The sequence below is a fragment of the Gorilla gorilla genome, chromosome 2 (assembly GCF_029281585.2).
Source record: "Gorilla gorilla gorilla isolate KB3781 chromosome 2, NHGRI_mGorGor1-v2.1_pri, whole genome shotgun sequence".
Lineage (NCBI taxonomy): Eukaryota > Metazoa > Chordata > Mammalia > Primates > Hominidae > Gorilla > Gorilla gorilla.
The window spans coordinates 112,504,491-112,521,773 of record NC_086017.1 but is presented as its reverse complement, the minus strand read 5'-3'; the positions used below and the strand labels follow the sequence as shown (position 1 = coordinate 112,521,773).

Here is a 17,283-nt window from a genome sequence, read left to right as displayed (position 1 = left end):
GTGGCATGATCTCTTCTTCCTGGGTTGAAGCAGTTCTGCCTCAGCCTCCCGAGTAGCTGGGATTACAGGCATGCGCCACCATACCTGGCTAATTTTGTATTTTTAGTAGAGATGGGGTTTCTCCATGTTGGTCAGGCTGGTCTCGAACTCCTGACCTCAGGTGATCTGCCTGCCTCAGCCTCCCAGAGAGCTGGGATTATAGGCATGAGCCACTGCTCCCAGCGGTACTATGTTTTTAAAAGGGCACACTGAGGCTGAGCGTGGTGGCCTATACCTGTAATCCCAACACTCCAACACTTTGAGAGGCAGAGATGGGAGGATCACTTGAGCCCAGGAGTTCAAGACCAGGCAATATAGCGAGACCCTGTCTCTACAAAAAAAAAAAATTTTTTAATGTCATATTGGCTGGCCCGAAGTTAGTTATCTCAATTGACTGTTCACAGTTACAGATCGAACTCCTTGTTCTACTCTTTACCCCCTTCTCACTACTGCACTTGACTAGTGTAAAAAAAAAAAAGTCTAAAAAAATTTTATTAATATAAAGGGCACATTAAAATAACTAGAGTATTTTAGGAATAAAATATATAATACCATATTAAAAAATCTCAGAAAAGTTGGAAAATATAACTAATGAAATCTGCCAGAAAATAGAGCAAAAAGACGAGTTAGAAATGGGAGTGAAAGAAAATAATAGAATTGGTCTGAGATACTCAGTATACAAATACTATTTTCAAACAGAACATGAAAAACGATATAAAGAAAAATTTCAGAACTTAACGATAGAAGTTTCTGTGTTAAAGGAGTACACTGAATGCCCAGAACAGTGGATGAAAATAAAACTGTATTAAAGTACATTATAAAATTTCAGAATCAGTGGACAAAAATAAAGTAAGTTGCCAGAGGACAAACAATAACATTGTCAGTCTCATAAAAAGGATAAGGATCAGAATGGCTTTAGGTTTTTCAACAACAGCAACAGAAACTAGAAGACAAAGCCACACCATGTGTTTAAAATCTAAAGAGAAATGATTTCTGGCTTGAATTCTTACAGCCAGTCAGTCAAACTTTTATTTATTTTTTTTTTTTATTTTTATTTTTTATTATACTTTAAGTTTTAGGGTACATGTGCACATTGTGCAGGTTAGTTACATATGTATACATGTGCCATGCTGGTGCGCTGCACCCACTAACTTTTGACCCAGCCATCCCATTACTGGGTATATACCCAAAGGACTATAAATCAGTCAAACTTTTAATTATTTATGATGGTAGAATAAGAATATTTTCAGACATGCTAGGTCTCAAAATTATTACTTCCCAAATTTTCTCAGGAAGCTGTTGACAGACATGTTTCACTAAAATGAGCAAGACATGTTAAATAGAAAACATGGCATCCAGTTCAACAGAGTCCAAGGGATTCATCAAGACAATAGTGAAGGGGATCCCAGGATGAAGCCACGTATCAGGCAGTTAGGGAACAGTTAGCCCAGGACATAATGATTTTTTTTTTTTTTTTTTTTTTTTTTTTTTTTTTGAGACAGGGTCTTGCTTTGTATCCCAGGCTGGAGTGCAATGGCACTATCACAGCTCACTGCAACCTCCACGTCCCAGGCTCAAACGATCCTCCTGTCTTAGCCTCCCAAATAGCTGGGACCACAGGCATGCACCATAATGCTTGGCTAATTTTTGTATTTTTTTTTTGTAGAGACAGGGTTTTACCATGTTGCCCAGGCTGGTCTCAAACTCCTGGACTCAAGTGATCCACCCTCTTTGGGCTCCCAAATGCTGGGGTTCCAGACGTAAGCCACCACACCCAGCCCAGGACATAATGATTTGACAGAGATTTCCAAAAAGGGGTTGGGTTTTAAATCTCCTCCCAGTACAGCTGGGGGCAGGGTATTGCAAATTAGTAATTGCAAAGAGAAATAAAACAAAAAGCAAGAAAGGAAAAAGAATTACAGTGTACTGTATGTGGCCCAGTGGTAATAATATTTACATCCTCAAAATGTAAGCCTTGAAATTGGTCTACTCAAGAATATGATATAACTATATTGATAAAGGGGGTAATGGAAATCATTTACATATCTAAGTAGGGAGTAGAGGAGTAAAAATGCAAATCAACTTCCATTATGTGTGTTACGTAGAGTTACAAAGGGAAGCATCAAGAGAGTCATCCAAGCACAGCTGCACTTAAAAACAAAGCCAGAGATAACTCTAGAAGCAAAATATGGTGGAGATGGTTGGCCAGGAGACCAGTTGTACTTATTGTTTTAAAAAATAGGTTTTGCAGAGGGTAAGCATATATAACTTTGATTTTAAAAATCAAAGATTTTTTAAAAATTGAAGATTTCTTGAATCTTCAACTGAGATAAAATCCAAGGACCATCAATCACAGCCTTACCTTTCTATTTCCAGCCCCTACTCCTGTTCCACCTGATAACTATTAGTACTCATACTAATGATAGAATTCTGTCTTTGTTTTACCATTCCTGAAAGACCCATTTCAAGCCCAACCTGGTTGATATAAATCTTGTGCTGTTGTTAGACTTTAGCCTCTGCAGAATAGGGATTGAGTCTTACCCCTTTTATCTTTACAATCTAGTACCTACTGTTTTTTACATAGTGTGTGTGTTTATTGATTTATATAATTGTAACAAAAACAAAGTCCAAATATGAGTTGAGTTTCAGTTAACATTTTGTAATGGAAATACATTTAGAGAGAATTTTATTTTTCTTTTAGTTGTGTAAAAAACAGTTTCAGTACAGTGCCTCTTTGCGAGCACATCTTATTCGTCATACCAGAAAAGATGCACCCTCTTCATCCTCGTCCAATTCCACGTCTAATGAAGCATCGGGAACATCATCTGAGAAGGGCAGAACCAAGCGGGAATTTATATGTTCCATATGTGGAAGAACATTACCTAAATTATATTCTCTCCGAATACATATGTTAAAGCACACAGGTGTAAAGCCACATGCATGCCAGGTAAAACTATAACGTTTATTTTGCTATTTAAAGAACATTAGAATTTAACTGTGTGCCAAAGAGACTGGTGGGATATGTATTCTCAAGTCACTCGCATATTTGTAAAATGTCAGGTAAATTTATGACTTCTTTATTGCCTAGATCAAAGGTGATTCCCTCTTGTGTTTTTTAATTTGCTCTGTGAAGTTGTAATTTGAATCTATTTAAGATGTTTGTGAAAACTTACTAGGGTCCAGAGGATGTATAGGGTGAAAAATAACCAGTTTATCATCCCAGTCATTCCTTAACCTTCAACTGGACCAACCAGGACTAGAAAGGAACCCATGGCTTAAACAAATCTCTGTGGTCCGTAAAAGTCCTGCCTAAGCTGTGTTCTTCTCTAGAGCTAAGGATTGAGAGTACCTAAATGCCAAAATATGACTCAAGGGTAATGAATCCTGTAATTAGCCAGCTTTGGGCTATTTGAAACTGAAAAATTTCTAGTAGCACCTGTAGCCTTATATATGAGTATGACTCAGTTTAGGTTTTTTTGTCTGTTTTGAGACGAGGTCTTGTTCTCTCTCTCAGGCTGGAATGTAGTAGCATGATCACGGCTCACTGCAGCCTCCATCTCCCAGAGGATTAAACCATCCTCCCACCTTAGCCTCCCAAGTAGCTGGGACTACAGATGTGCACCACCACGCCTGGCTAATTTTTTTAAATTTTGTGGAGATGGGGCCTATGTTGCCCAGGCTGGCCTCAAACTCCTGGGCTCAAGTAGTCTTCCTACGTCAGGCTCCCAAAGTACTGGAATTATAGGCGTGAGCCACTATGCCAGGCCTGACTTAGTATTTTTATTAAAAAACAGTTTTGGAACCAATGAGATTTTTTTTCTTTCTGTATTTTAATAGTTTTTGGGGAACAGGTGGTGTTTGTTTACATGGGTAAGTTTTTTAGTAGTGTATTCTAAATTTTGGTGTACCCATTACTTAAGCAGTATACACTATACCCAGGGTGTAGTCTTTTATGCCTCACCCCCAACTCACCCTTTCCCGCAAGTCCCCAAAGTCTGTTGTATCATTCATAGCTTAGCTCCCGATTATGAGTGAGAACATACGATGTTTGGTTTTCCATTCCTAAGTTACTTCATTTAGAGTAGTGGTCTCCAGTCATCTGAACCTGGGAGGTGGTGGTTGCCGTGAGCCGAGGTGGCACCACTGCATTCCAGCCTGGACAACAAGAGCAAAATTCCATCTCAAAAAAATTAATTAATTGGCCGGGTACAGTGTGGCTCACGCCTGTAATCCCAGCACTTTGGGAGGCCGAGGCAGGCGGATCACAAGGTCAGGAGATCGAGACCATCCTGGCTAACAATCCTGGCCATCTCTACTAAAAATACAAAAAATTAGCCAGGCATGGTGGCACACACCTGTAATACCAGCTACTTGGGAGGCTGAGGCAGGAGAATTGCTTGAACCCGGGAGGCAGAGGTTGCAGTGAGCCGAGACCGCACCACTGCACTCTAGCCTGGGCAACAGAGTGAGACTCCGTCTCAAAAAAAAACAAAATTAATTTTTAAAAGAGGTAGTAGTCTCCGGTTCCATCCAGGTTGCTGCAAATGCCATTATTTCGTTCATTTTTATGACTGAGTGGTACTCCATAGTATATATATACCACATTTTCTTTATCTGCTCATTGATTTATGGGCATTTGGGCTGGTTTCATATTTTTGCAACTGAATTGTGCTGTTGTAAACATGCATGTGCAAGTATCTTTTTCATATATCAGATTTTTTAAAGACAGGGTCTTTCTTATTACCCAGGCCGGAGTACAGTGGCATTATCTTAACTCAGTAAACTCGAACTCCTGGTTTCAAGCAATCCTCCTGCATCAGCTACCCGAGTAGCTAGGACTTCAGGTGTATGCCACCACACCCACCTAATTTTTTTTTTTTTAAGTTTTTATAGAGACCCTGCCTTTTTATAGGTCTTGCTATATTGCCCAGGCTGGTCTTGAACTCCTGGTCTCAAGCTGTTCTCCCACCTGGGCCTCCCAAAGTGCTGGGATTATAGGCATAAGCCACTGTGCCTGGCCTCCAGTGAGGTTTTTTTATATTTCTCTTTTTTGTTCCTTTTTATTATTTTAGAAGAGAATGGGTTGAACTCTTATGTACCCTTCACTCAACTTCAGTAGTTACCAGCTCATGGTACATGTGTTTTATGTATACTCCTATTCACTACCCTACTCCTACCTCCACCCCCACCCTGCCAGGTTTTTGTTTTTTGTTTTTGGAGGCAGGGTCTCACTCTGTTGCCCAGGCTGGAGTGCAGTGGTGCCATCTCAGCTCACTGCAACCTCCACCTCCCAGGTTCAAGCAATTCTCCTGCCTCAGCCTCCCGAGTAGCTGGAACTACAGACACATGCCACCACGCCTGGCTAATTTTTTGTATTTTAGTAGAGACAGGGTTTCACCATGTTGCCTAGGCTAGTCTCGAACTCCTGAGCTCAGACAATCCAACCACCTCAGCCTCCCAAAGTGTTGGGGTTACAGGCGTGAGTCACTTTGCCCGGCTCCGCCAGTTATTTTGAAGCCAAGTCCTAAGGATCACTTTATTTGTAAATTTATGGGGTTTTTTTTGTTTTGTTTTGTTTTTTTTGAGACTGATTCTTGCTCTGTCACTGAGGCTGGAGTGCAGTAGCACGATCTTGGCTCACTGCAACCTCTGCCTCCTGGGTTCAAGTGATTCTCCTCCCTCAGCCTCCCGAGTAGTTGGGATTACAGACGCCTGTCACCACACCTGGCTAATTTTTTTTTTTTTTTTTTTTAAGTAGAAACAGGGTTTCACCATGTTGACCAGGCTGGTCACGAACTCCTGACCTCAAATGATCCGCCCGTCTCGGCCTCCCAAAGTGCTGGGATTACCGGCATGAACCACCACACCCGGCCGTAAATTTAAATACCAAGTATTAGTTGGGCCTCTGGTCTTCCCATGTGGCACTACTCAGTATGTGTGGTCTGTGGACAATAAGTACAGAAATAGAGAGTAAGCATGTAGAAACTGTCATAGCAATTTGGCATTGTCACGTCATTTTTAACAAAAATTTTTGTGTTTAACAAAAATTTCTCCCAGTGGATTGTGGAAAAGGAAAAAAAAATAATTAGTTCTTCATCACAGTTTGAAAAGCACTGTTCTAGTTGGTGTAGCAGGAAATGGTATATTGTTCTTGATTAAGCTTCCGTGTCTCTTAATATAAGGTATACTATTTACCAGTCTCAAAGATAGCATGAGGTTTGTCTGATTTTTACTATTTTGAGAATCTCTGGTGATCACATGGATTTAAGAAAGATAACAATATTTGTTGAATACTGAATCAGAAGAGGGGTCAACTTTCAAGTTGGTTTCAACTTTCACTTTGTCATTATGTTTTATTGTAAGTTAAATAATTTAAATATTTATTTAAAATAATATATTCATTTTCTCTGTCTTCATTGTTCAGAAACAATCTCCCTTTTTGTTTTATTGACTTAATCACCCCTGTTCTATCTTAGGTCTGTGGAAAGACTTTTATCTATAAGCATGGTCTAAAATTACATCAGAGTCTTCATCAATCACAGAAGCAGTTCCAATGTGAACTATGTGTTAAGTCATTTGTTACCAAACGGAGTCTTCAAGAACATATGAGTATTCACACAGGTAATGAGAAATTTATATTGACATAGTTACATTTCGTAAACTATTAATGATTATGCTTTAATTATACCAGAAATTATATTGATAAACTGATAGTCGTGTGTGCTCAATTTTGTATTGAGACAGTATTTTAAATTAAAAGTGTAGGCTGGGCGCGGTGGCTCACGCCTGTAATCCCAGCACTTTGGGAGGCCGAGGCAGGCGGATCATGAGGTCAGGAGATTGAGACCATCCTGGCTAACACGGTGAAACCCTTTCTCTACTAAAAAGACAAAACATTAGCCGGGCATGGTGGCAGGCGCCTGTAGTCCTAGCTGCTCGGGAGGCTGAGGCAGGAGAATGGCGTGAACCCGGGAGGCGGAGGTTGCAGTGAGCCGAGATCGCGCCACTGCACTCCAGCCTGGGCAACAGAGCAAGAATCCATCTCAAAAAAGAAAAATAAATAAAAGCATTTTCTCAGATCTGGTTTTACAGCTATGTTTGTGTATGGAATATTCATTGTTTCCCTCAGTGTAGAAAAATGTGTACTAAGTGTTAAAATCATGCATAATTTAAATCCAGGCATAAAGAAATGATCATGCTTTTAAAAAGTTAAATGGTAGGGAGACATAATGTCAACATAGTAGTTGGCTTGTATTTTTTTGTCCATACATACTTATTTTTAGATGTTTTAAAGCAAAAATGTGGGAATAGCCAATGAAGGGTAGATACCTGCTGCAACTTGTATTCAACTCTAGTACTATTACAATCCATAGATCATACAACCGTATCACGTTCCTAGGGTCATACCCTCTGATAGTACTATGGTTGTTGACAGGAAATGGGGATTTTGACATGGGTTATTGTTAATCTTAGATGTCTGCCAAATGTTATAGCTTCCATGTCCCCTTGGTAAAGTAACTTCTGAAATATGACATGAAGAATTCTGTTTATTAAAGGCCAGGCGTGGTGGCTCATGCCTGTAATCCCAGCACTTTGAGAGGCCAAGGCGGGCAGATCACAAGGTCATGACATCAAGACGCTCCTGGCTAACATGGTGAAACCCGTCTCTACTAAAAATACAAAAAATTAGCTGGGTGTGGTGGCACGTGCCTATAGTCCCAGCTACTCGGGAAGCTGAGGCAGGAGAATCACTTGAACCTGGGAGGTGGAGTTTGCGATGAGCCAAGATCACGCCACTGCACTCCATCCAACCTGGGCAACAGAGTGAGATGCCATCTCAAAAAAAAAAAAAATTCTGTTAAAAGAGGACTGATTGCTGGATATGTGACAGGGTTTTAATTTTTTTCTAATAGGAGAGTCCAAGTACCTTTGCTCAGTTTGTGGAAAGTCTTTTCATAGGGGCTCTGGACTCAGCAAGCACTTCAAGAAACACCAACCAAAGCCTGAGGTTCGAGGCTATCATTGTACTCAGTAAGTATTCAATATGTGAGGCATTCAGTTAATTTAATTATGTTTTTACTCAGTTTTCAAAAAAAATTTGAAGATAATATTAAACTATAACTTCAGTTTACTCTTGATTTTAATGTCCTTTTTTTCTTGCCTAAGAGTTACTATTTTTAACATCTTCGAGATGTAAATCATTTACCATACAAATCACTCATTTAAAGTGATTTAAGATTTTCAAATGTACTACCTGGAAGTGGGGACTGTGGGAAAGAAGAGTCTCACTGCCAGCCAGTTTCTTTTCCCCCCTCTTCTTCATTTTCCAGATCCTCCTAAAATAAAATCTCTGTTACAATCGAGGTAAAATTCATATAACGTAAAATTAATCGGGCCAGGCACAACAGCTCAAGCCTGTAATCCCAGCAGTTTGGGAGGCCAAGGCGGGCAGATCATCTGAAGTCAGAAGTTCAAGACCAGCCTGGCCAACGTGGCAAAACCCCATCTCTACTAAGAATACCAAAATCAGCCGGTTGTGGTGGTTCACACCTGTAGTCCCAGCTACTTGGGAGGCTGAGGCAGGAGAATCACTTGAACCCTGGAGGTGGGAGGTTGCAGTGAGCCAAGATCACACCACTGCACTCCATCCTGGGTGACAGAGTGAGTCTCCGCCTCAAAAAAAAAAAAAAAAAGTCATTTTAGGGTGGTAGGGTGGGCGCAGTGGCTCATGCCTGTAATTCCAGCACTTTGGGAGACAGGTGGGAGGATTGCTTAATGCCAGGAGTTCAAAACTAGTCTGGGCAGGCAGCATAGCAAGACCCTGTCTCTTAGGAAACAAAAAGCCAGGAAGCTCTCTCTTTTGCTTTTCTTTTAACTTTTAGGTTCAGGGGTACATCAGAAAGCTCTCTTACAGAGATTCAACAATTTTTTTTCTTTGTTAAACATTTGCCTAGTCACTATAAGCTTTTCATTAGTTTTTAGAGTTCCTGGTAAGGTTGATTCTAACAGTTTGCCAGTTTGTCCTCTGCTTTCGTGGAGAGATGGGCTTTTGGAGCTTCCTACTTGACGTATTTGTTGATGTTACTCTAATTAGTCTTATTTTGAAACAAAGATAGTTTGTTATCAATACATTTTTAGTTATTAATGAAAGTACACCCAACCCAAACAGGCTTGAATTAAATATAAAGTCTAGGAGTCTGGGTGGTTTAATGTAAACTGGATTCAAATTCATTAGCACTTGTTTTCTCTGAGGCACCATATGGACAAGACAATGGCAGTGGTTTCAGTCTCACATCCTCTCAAATTCCAAATTGTCAAACTTCTTTTCTGGTAGTTCCATCAAAGCCCTGAGGGTTACTCCATTTACATAAAGTTAAGTCAGTCATCCCTGAGTCAATCACTATGGCCAAGGGAATGCTTTGTTGTGATTAATTTAGGCCCAAGTCATTTGCTCTATTCCTAGGGTCAAAGGTAAAGTCTACCCTCAACACATGGACTAAGAATGAGAGGGTTGAAATAGGGATCTCAAAGTGGGGTAATTTAGGAGAGAGAATAGTAAATTTCCTCTGTAATAACCTTTGGGAACTATGCACGATTCTAAAACATTTCTAGTAGTCTTAAGATGAAAAGAACCTAAAACCCTGTAGCCTTTATGCAAGATTAGAAAATTAGGGAATTCTTTTAAGTTGAGATCATCTTTTGGAGTTCTAAAAAACTAAAAATAGTTACTGAGTTCTTGGAAACTTGTTTTAAAGGAATAAGATTATCCAATTGGGTAACTGAACTTTATTGCAGATGTGAAAAAAGTTTCTTTGAAGCTAGAGATCTTCGCCAACACATGAACAAACATCTTGGTGTGAAGCCATTCCAGTGCCAATTTTGTGATAAATGCTATAGTTGGAAGAAAGATTGGTATTCCCATGTGAAGTCTCATTCTGTCACTGAGCCTTATAGGTGAGTAAATTTGAGAAGGAGCTGAATTTAATTGATACATGTGTGTACTCTGATTGTTATGGCTGCTACTTCTTTGGACAAAATAATTGGGTCTTTTCCCCTATTTTAGGTGTAATATATGTGGCAAAGAATTTTATGAAAAAGCTTTGTTCAGAAGGCATGTAAAGAAAGCTACCCATGGGAAGAAAGGAAGAGCAAAGCAAAACCTGGAACGGGTGTGTGAAAAATGTGGAAGAAAATTCACCCAGCTAAGAGAGTATAGGAGACACATGAACAACCATGAAGGTAACTATACTTTATATTATATGTATCCTTATAGAATAAAAGCCAGTCCAGTAGTGATTCTCCCTTTACCAGCTCTTTCACCTTCCTTGGTAAAAGGTTAATTTCATATCTTTATTCAAATGACAGAGGTGATCCTGAACCTGAGTACCTAATTATTGTGTATATAAATAGATTCCTTTTTTAGTGAACTTAATTCTGTATCCACATTGTTATGCTGAACTAAACTATTTGAAGCCTCTGCTTTGAAGGAATGAAGGAATAAATGAGTTTATGCACAGAAACTAAAATTTGTCTCAATCACATCTGTCCGCAGGAAGATCTTTAGAGAGATTTATAGTTCAGAATCTTGTTTATTCTTTTTTTTTTTTTTTTTTTTTTTTGAGACAAAGTCTTGCTCTGTCACCCAGGCTGGAGTGCAGTGATGCGATCCTGGCTCACTGCAACCTCTGCCTCCCAGGTTCAAGTGATTGTCATGCCTCAGCCTCCTAAGTAGCTGGTACTACAGGCACCCGCCACCATGCCGGGCTAATTTTTGCATTTTTAGTAGAGATGGGGTTTCACCATGTTGGTCAGGCTGGTCTCAAACTGCTCAGGTGATCCACCTGCCTTGGCCTCCCAAAGTGCTGGGATTACAGGTGTGAGCCACCGTGCCCGGCAAAGAATCTTCTTTATTCTAAGGACAGTCCTAAATAAAAGATTGCCACAGTCCAGATAGAAAGGCTTATGAGCTACTGTACTTTTTAATAAAAGGAAGTTTGGTAGGCAGTTTAAGTATATTTTGGTGCTTGCATCTCACTACACATGCTTTTTTTTTTTTTTTTTTTTTTTTAGGAGTTAAGCCATTTGAGTGCTTAACATGTGGAGTAGCTTGGGCTGATGCCCGATCTCTAAAACGCCATGTCAGAACACATACTGGTGAACGGCCCTATGTCTGTCCTGTATGTAGCGAAGCCTACATAGATGCTCGAACACTCCGTAAACATATGACTAAATTCCACAGAGACTATGTGCCTTGCAAAATTATGCTGGAAAAAGACACCCTTCAGTTTCATAACCAAGGAACTCAAGTGGCACATGCTGTTAGCATCTTAACAGCAGGCATGCAGGAACAAGAAAGCAGTGGTCCTCAAGAACTTGAGACTGTGGTAGTGACAGGAGAAACTATGGAAGCTCTGGAAGCTGTTGCAGCTACTGAAGAGTATCCATCGGTATCTACACTTTCTGACCAAAGTATTATGCAAGTGGTTAATTATGTATTAGCACAACAGCAAGGACAGAAGCTATCTGAAGTTGCAGAAGCTATTCAAACTGTTAAAGTAGAGGTAGCACATATTTCAGAAGGAGAATGAGTATGTTAATGAAGATAAAAAGAAGTGACATCTCTTGTACACTGAACTCACAGAACATTTGTTTACAATTCTGTGTGACTGTCTGCTTGGAGTTTACATATCAAAGTTCTGGGCTGTTTGGTAACGTAACGTTTCCAAACGTTTTGTCTGGCCAATGGGTTCTATAGAAAAGTCCATTTAGTGTAAAGAAATTGAAAACAGATCTATTAGGTTGGTGCAATTGCTTTTGCACCAACCTAATATTTGATGGCAGTGGTTTATCATGATATACCTTTTATGAATTAATGTTTATAAATGACTGTACTGAATTTAAAACTGTACAGTTTCATTTCCATTTTGACATTACTTTATTATACATTTTGCATTTAAAAGGCTGCACCAGTTGGCTTTTCTTCTGTTTTATTCTCAAAATACAGAGATTCTGTGATTTATTTGCCCTGTTTATGGATTAAAAAGAAAATTCTAATATAAAGCATTTCAATAGGATGCATAGGTATATTACGTTTTTTAAATGCTTTAGATCTGTGATTCTTGACTTACTATTTATTTTATCCCCTTTTAAGTCAGGGATTCTTTATTCTATTTTAAAGCACTTAATGAGTTACATGTTGTAATCAAGTTTGCACAATATATTTATCTATATGAGGAACCCATAAATGAATAGCTAATTTTTAAAATGCCATTAAAATGCATGAAATGCTTATTAAAACCTTACTATACTATTTCTTCAAGGCAAGTAAATTGACCATGAGAAAAGAACACAGTTATTAAACACTGTTGATGGGAAAATTCTCCTTGATAACATAGGACAATTAATGGAAAAAAAAATTCTCATTATTTGCAAAGAATGAACAAGTTAATGAACAAACAAACTAGATTTGGTATGTTTTCAGCTTTTGTATCATGTTTAATTGTTTAATTTGGTTGAAAAACTGCAGTTGAGAAATCAGATAGCAATATAGACATTCACAGCAGCTCTGTGGATACCATGTAATTGTCAGGTAATTTCAGAATGTTGAAAATTATTCAGTGCAGCCCTCATAGTATCATACTTGAAGAAGTTGATTACAGTTCCACCAAATTGTTGAAGATAAATTATTTTTAAAGGTTATGAAAACTAAGTTATATTAATTCATATGTTTGATTTTTAAATCCCACCTCCTCAAGCTATCCAATTTTCTGACTTTGAAAATAACCATGAGAGACGCCACATTTCTCTCTGGGAAACTACCACTCAAAGTATAATTGTTAAAAATTAAGCTTTTAGGTATTAGAAGCTGTTATAAAGTATAAAATTAAGATATAAGCAGATCACATGTAAATCATTCCTAAAGCACAAGAAAAGAATGTGCCTTGATGTACATATATTACTAAGTTGCCTCTCCCAGTTTACTTTAAAAATGGCTTTAAGGATAAAGAATAAATGTGATAGCTGTGCATGCATTATATATTTGCATTTGCCAATTTCCCATTGTTTTAACAGCTGTGTGGCTGACTTTCAATTTTAAGACGTGAATTGACATACAGCCCATAACTTTATAATGGCTGCTCATTTATCTTATTTTTGAGTTAGTGGAAAAACATTTCAACCTGACTAAAATTTGGAATTGTGTCTTTTATGTTCCATCCTCTGTTGTTACTAGTAAGTTTAAAAATTGTGTATGACCATTAATGTATGTCATAAACATGTAAATAAAAGATGTTGAATCTTGTTGAAAAGCATGAACTTTGGAGTTGAGCTTGTTACTATTTTCAATTCATAAATCAGTTGTTACTTGATGTGTTATTAAGTTAGTTTATTTTTAAAGGGAAAGGAAATAAAACATTAAAAAATAACGATTGGAGGAACACAATATTAAAACTTCTTACTCTTAAATATAATTGATATGGACAAGAGGCAAGGAAATAATGGGTAGAAGAGGGCAGTTCCCCAGCAAAAGCCTGGAAACCCATGGCCCTAAATGGGAACAGGCATTCCTGTTTTCATGCCCAAATGTTGCCTTTTGGCCCACCACGCCCTCCTATCCTGTACCCATATAAACCCTAAACCCCAGGCTCCATGAGCAGAAGAGTGGTACGGCAGAGAAGGAGAGAAGAGAGGAGCATCTAAACGTCCAGAGGAGTTCAGCTGGGGACGGTTGGAGAGGAGATCATCTTCCCACTCCATCCCCTTTCCAGCTCCCCATCCATCCTGCTGAGAGCCACCTTTATCCAGCAATAAACTCCCCTGCATTTACCATCCTTCAATTTGTCCATGTGACCTGATTCTTCCTGGACGCTGGACAAGAATGCAGGTACCAAGAGGGCACTGAGCTAGTTAACACTTAAGCTATCTGTAGACAGCAGAGCTAAAGGAGCACTGTAACATGCCCACTGGGGCTTTGGGAGTTGCAGACACCCCCCACCAGATGCTACTGTGGGGCCAGAGCCCAAAAGCACTCAATCCAGCTCCTGCACTTGCCCGTTTGCATGCTTCCCCTCCTGTAAGGGGTTTGGCTGAACAGATGAGCCACACCCCTGTCTCATGTCCTGTGAGGATATCCGGGAACTTCCTTTTCATAATCTTGTCACAGGATTATATATTGTGCCATCAACCATCAGCTTTGAATAATTTAAATTTGTAAATTATATAAATTCCATGTAGAAACAAATGTTAAGAAGGTTCCAAAAATTCAGTGCAGTTTTAATGTTACCAAGAGGGCATTGTTAATTTATAACAATTCCTTTTTAGAAACATAAAGCATATTGCTGTCATGAGATGACTTCCAAAAACTATGGGTGTCTCCTGATCAAATATGGAGGCCCTAAGCACTTTTGGCTACTTGTTACTGCTACTGCTACTAAGCAATTTGAATCACTGTTGTTATTCCCTGAAATGCATGTATTGTCAATCGAAGTGAATTAAGTAATGCTCTAACAGGTTTTAATATGTTCATTTTACTAAAAGCCAATGGGGGTTTGCATAATTGCCCAAGTTACTTAAACTGTTGGATTTAGAGCTAATCCAAACCTTCAGGCTTTTTTTCTGCCCCCTGTTGTTGTTTTTATAGCATTGGTGTAAACTAGTGTGGGCATGTTTTTTTTTGTTTGTTGTTTGAGACAGGGTCTCTTGCCCAGGCCAGAGTGCAGTGGTGCAAACATGGCTCTCTACAGCCTTGACCTCCTGGGCTCAGGGCTCAAGCAGTGCTGCCTCAGCCTCCCAGGTAGTGGGGACCACAGGTGTGCACCACCATGCCCAGCTAGATAATTTCTTATTTTTTGTAGAGATGGGGTCTCGCCATGTTGCTCAGGCTGGTCTCAAACTCCTAGGCTCAATTGATCCTCCCACCTAAGCCTTCCAGAGTGCTGGGATTACAGGTGTGAGCCACTGCACTGGGCCAGTGATGCTTTTTGGGCCGATGATGCTTTCTGTTCCTGATTCTTTCTTTCAAATCTAATCTTTTTGGAGGTTCCTAACAGGGGTTTTACATCCAATGCTTGGCACATATGCAGTAAAAGTTAGCCTTTGCTTCCCCCAATCCTATAAATTTATCAGAACTAGTTGTTGAAATGTGTGGAGCAAAGATACATAATTTCTTTAATCACTTAAAATACACCATACTTATTTTGTAGTTTATTATTTGAAGATTTCATTTTGTTTGGTTTTTTTTTTTGGCTAGTCAAGTGAAGCAGTGGGAATGGAGAAGGAACAAAGAAATCTGTAACTAGTTGTGACCAATGAGTTATAAATACCACTGCAATCTTACCAGCCATCTGAAGTTTTGAAGTTTAATACTACTGTTATTAGATTTTTTGTGGGTGGGGGTTGGACAGGCTCTCACTCCTGTCGCCCAGGCTGGAGTGCAGTGGCACTATCATAGTTCACTGCAGCCTTGACTTCCTGGGCTCAGGTGATCCTCCCACCTCAGCCCCCAGAGTAGCTGGGACTACAGGTGTATGCCACCACATCCAGCTAATTTTTTGTATTTCTAGTAGAGATGGGGTTTCGCCATGTTACGGAGGCTGGTCTGGAACTCCTTGCTCAAGTGATCCACCCACCTCAGCCTCCCAAAGTGTTAGGATTACAGGTGTGAACTGCTGTGCCCAGCCCTTCAAGGAGTTTTAGAGTATGAGTTCAACTCCTATAGGGCCTGCTATGTTTGAAATGTTTGTATCTTACAGAATTCATGTTGAAACTAAATCCCTAATGCAGCAGTATTGAGCTGTGGCTTTGGGAGGTGATTGAGTCATGAGGGCCTTGCCCTCATGAATATATTAGTGCCTTGTAAAAGGGCTGGAAGCTACTAGCTTTTGCCTTATGGCCTTGTGCCATGTGAGAACACAGTAACAAGGCTCCATTTTGGAAGCAGAGAGCAGCCCTCGTCAAACACTGAGCCTAGCGGAGCCTTGATCTTGAACTTCCCAGCCTCCAGAACTGTGACAAAATAAACTTGTTATTTATAAATTATGCAGTTATGGTATTTTGTTATAGCAGCCCAAATGGACTACTGACCTTATTTTAGGGAATCTTATGCCACCTATCTAGGTTGAAGATAGTTCCTTCCAGATCAATTTGTTTTCTTCTGCTAGGTTTCTGCAGGAGTTATCAGTGGCTAGGTACTATATTTCCATTAACTTCTCAGCCTATTGTTTCCCCGGTGAATAATTGTAAATTTGAACTCTAAACCAGTATTAGAACAAGCCTATTTTGTGCAAATCTTCAGGGTGCCATGGCTCACGCCTGTAATCCCGGCACGTTGGGAGGCTGAGGTGGCCGGATCACCTGAAGTCAGGAGTTCGAGACCAGCCTGACCAACATGAAGAAACCCTGTCTCTACTAAAATACAAAATTAGCCAGGCATGGTGGTGCATGCCTATAATCCCAGCTACTCAGGAGGCTGAGGCAGGAAAATGGCTTGAACTTGGGAGGCGGAGGTTGCAGTGAGATGAGATTATGCCATTGCACTCCAGCCTGGGCAACAAGGGCGAAACTCCATCTCAAAAAAAAAAAAAAAAAATCTTCAGGGGACGCTTTTGGCCCACCTGAAGCTTGGCATGAGACAATATCCTTTTCTCTCTGGGGTGGTGAATGGATTTTTTTCTGGTTTGTGTTTTTGCTGAAAGTAAAGCTCTTCATTGGTCCCAGCTTTGTGTAGTGCTGTCGGTTTCTATTTTTGTGTACCCAAATCCTGATCTCTTGTCACCGTTTGGCTGTCCAAAGCCAACCCCTTTGAGACTGGCAATCTCATCTACTAGAGGCTACTGCAGTTTCAACTCAGTTTCATATTTGGAGCCCTAGGACATTCCCTTTCTTACAAAGTAAGTACTTTGACTTTCAAAGGATGTTATTAAGCAGAAATTTTCAGGTGTCTTAGTCTGCCAAATACTGAAAACCATGTCGTGTTGTTTTTAAAAATATATTTACTGTCTAGTTACTCTCTTTTTTCTTGGTGTGTCATATTTTAGCAGTCTTCCTTTGCATTGAACATATTTTGGCAGTTTTTTTTTTACCCTCTGTACCTTTGTCTGTCAGTTCTCTCCATCTTCTCCCTTCCTGATAACCTATGAGAGTCCCTTGACCTGATTTTTAACTGTTTTTATTCAATATCTATTGAATTCTTTATTTCAAAAATTATATTTTTATGCTAGAATTTCCACGTTTCTTCATAGATGCTTA

General features: G+C 39.6%; 1 protein-coding gene across 1 annotated transcript in view; it reads left to right on the top strand.

Annotated features, from left to right (window-relative positions):
- ZBTB11 (zinc finger and BTB domain containing 11) overlaps positions 1–13,349 on the top strand; it is a 31,679-nt gene extending 18,330 nt beyond the window's left edge. The window contains exons 6-11 of the mRNA XM_004035990.5: positions 2,741–2,986; positions 6,516–6,660; positions 7,953–8,070; positions 9,835–9,993; positions 10,103–10,278; positions 11,110–13,349. Of these exons, the coding sequence (XP_004036038.1) occupies positions 2,741–2,986; positions 6,516–6,660; positions 7,953–8,070; positions 9,835–9,993; positions 10,103–10,278; positions 11,110–11,627 (1,362 nt within the window). The 3' untranslated portion in view covers positions 11,628–13,349. The remainder of the gene's footprint in view (positions 1–2,740; positions 2,987–6,515; positions 6,661–7,952; positions 8,071–9,834; positions 9,994–10,102; positions 10,279–11,109) is intronic.
- The last annotated feature ends 3,934 nt before the right edge of the window (positions 13,350–17,283 follow it).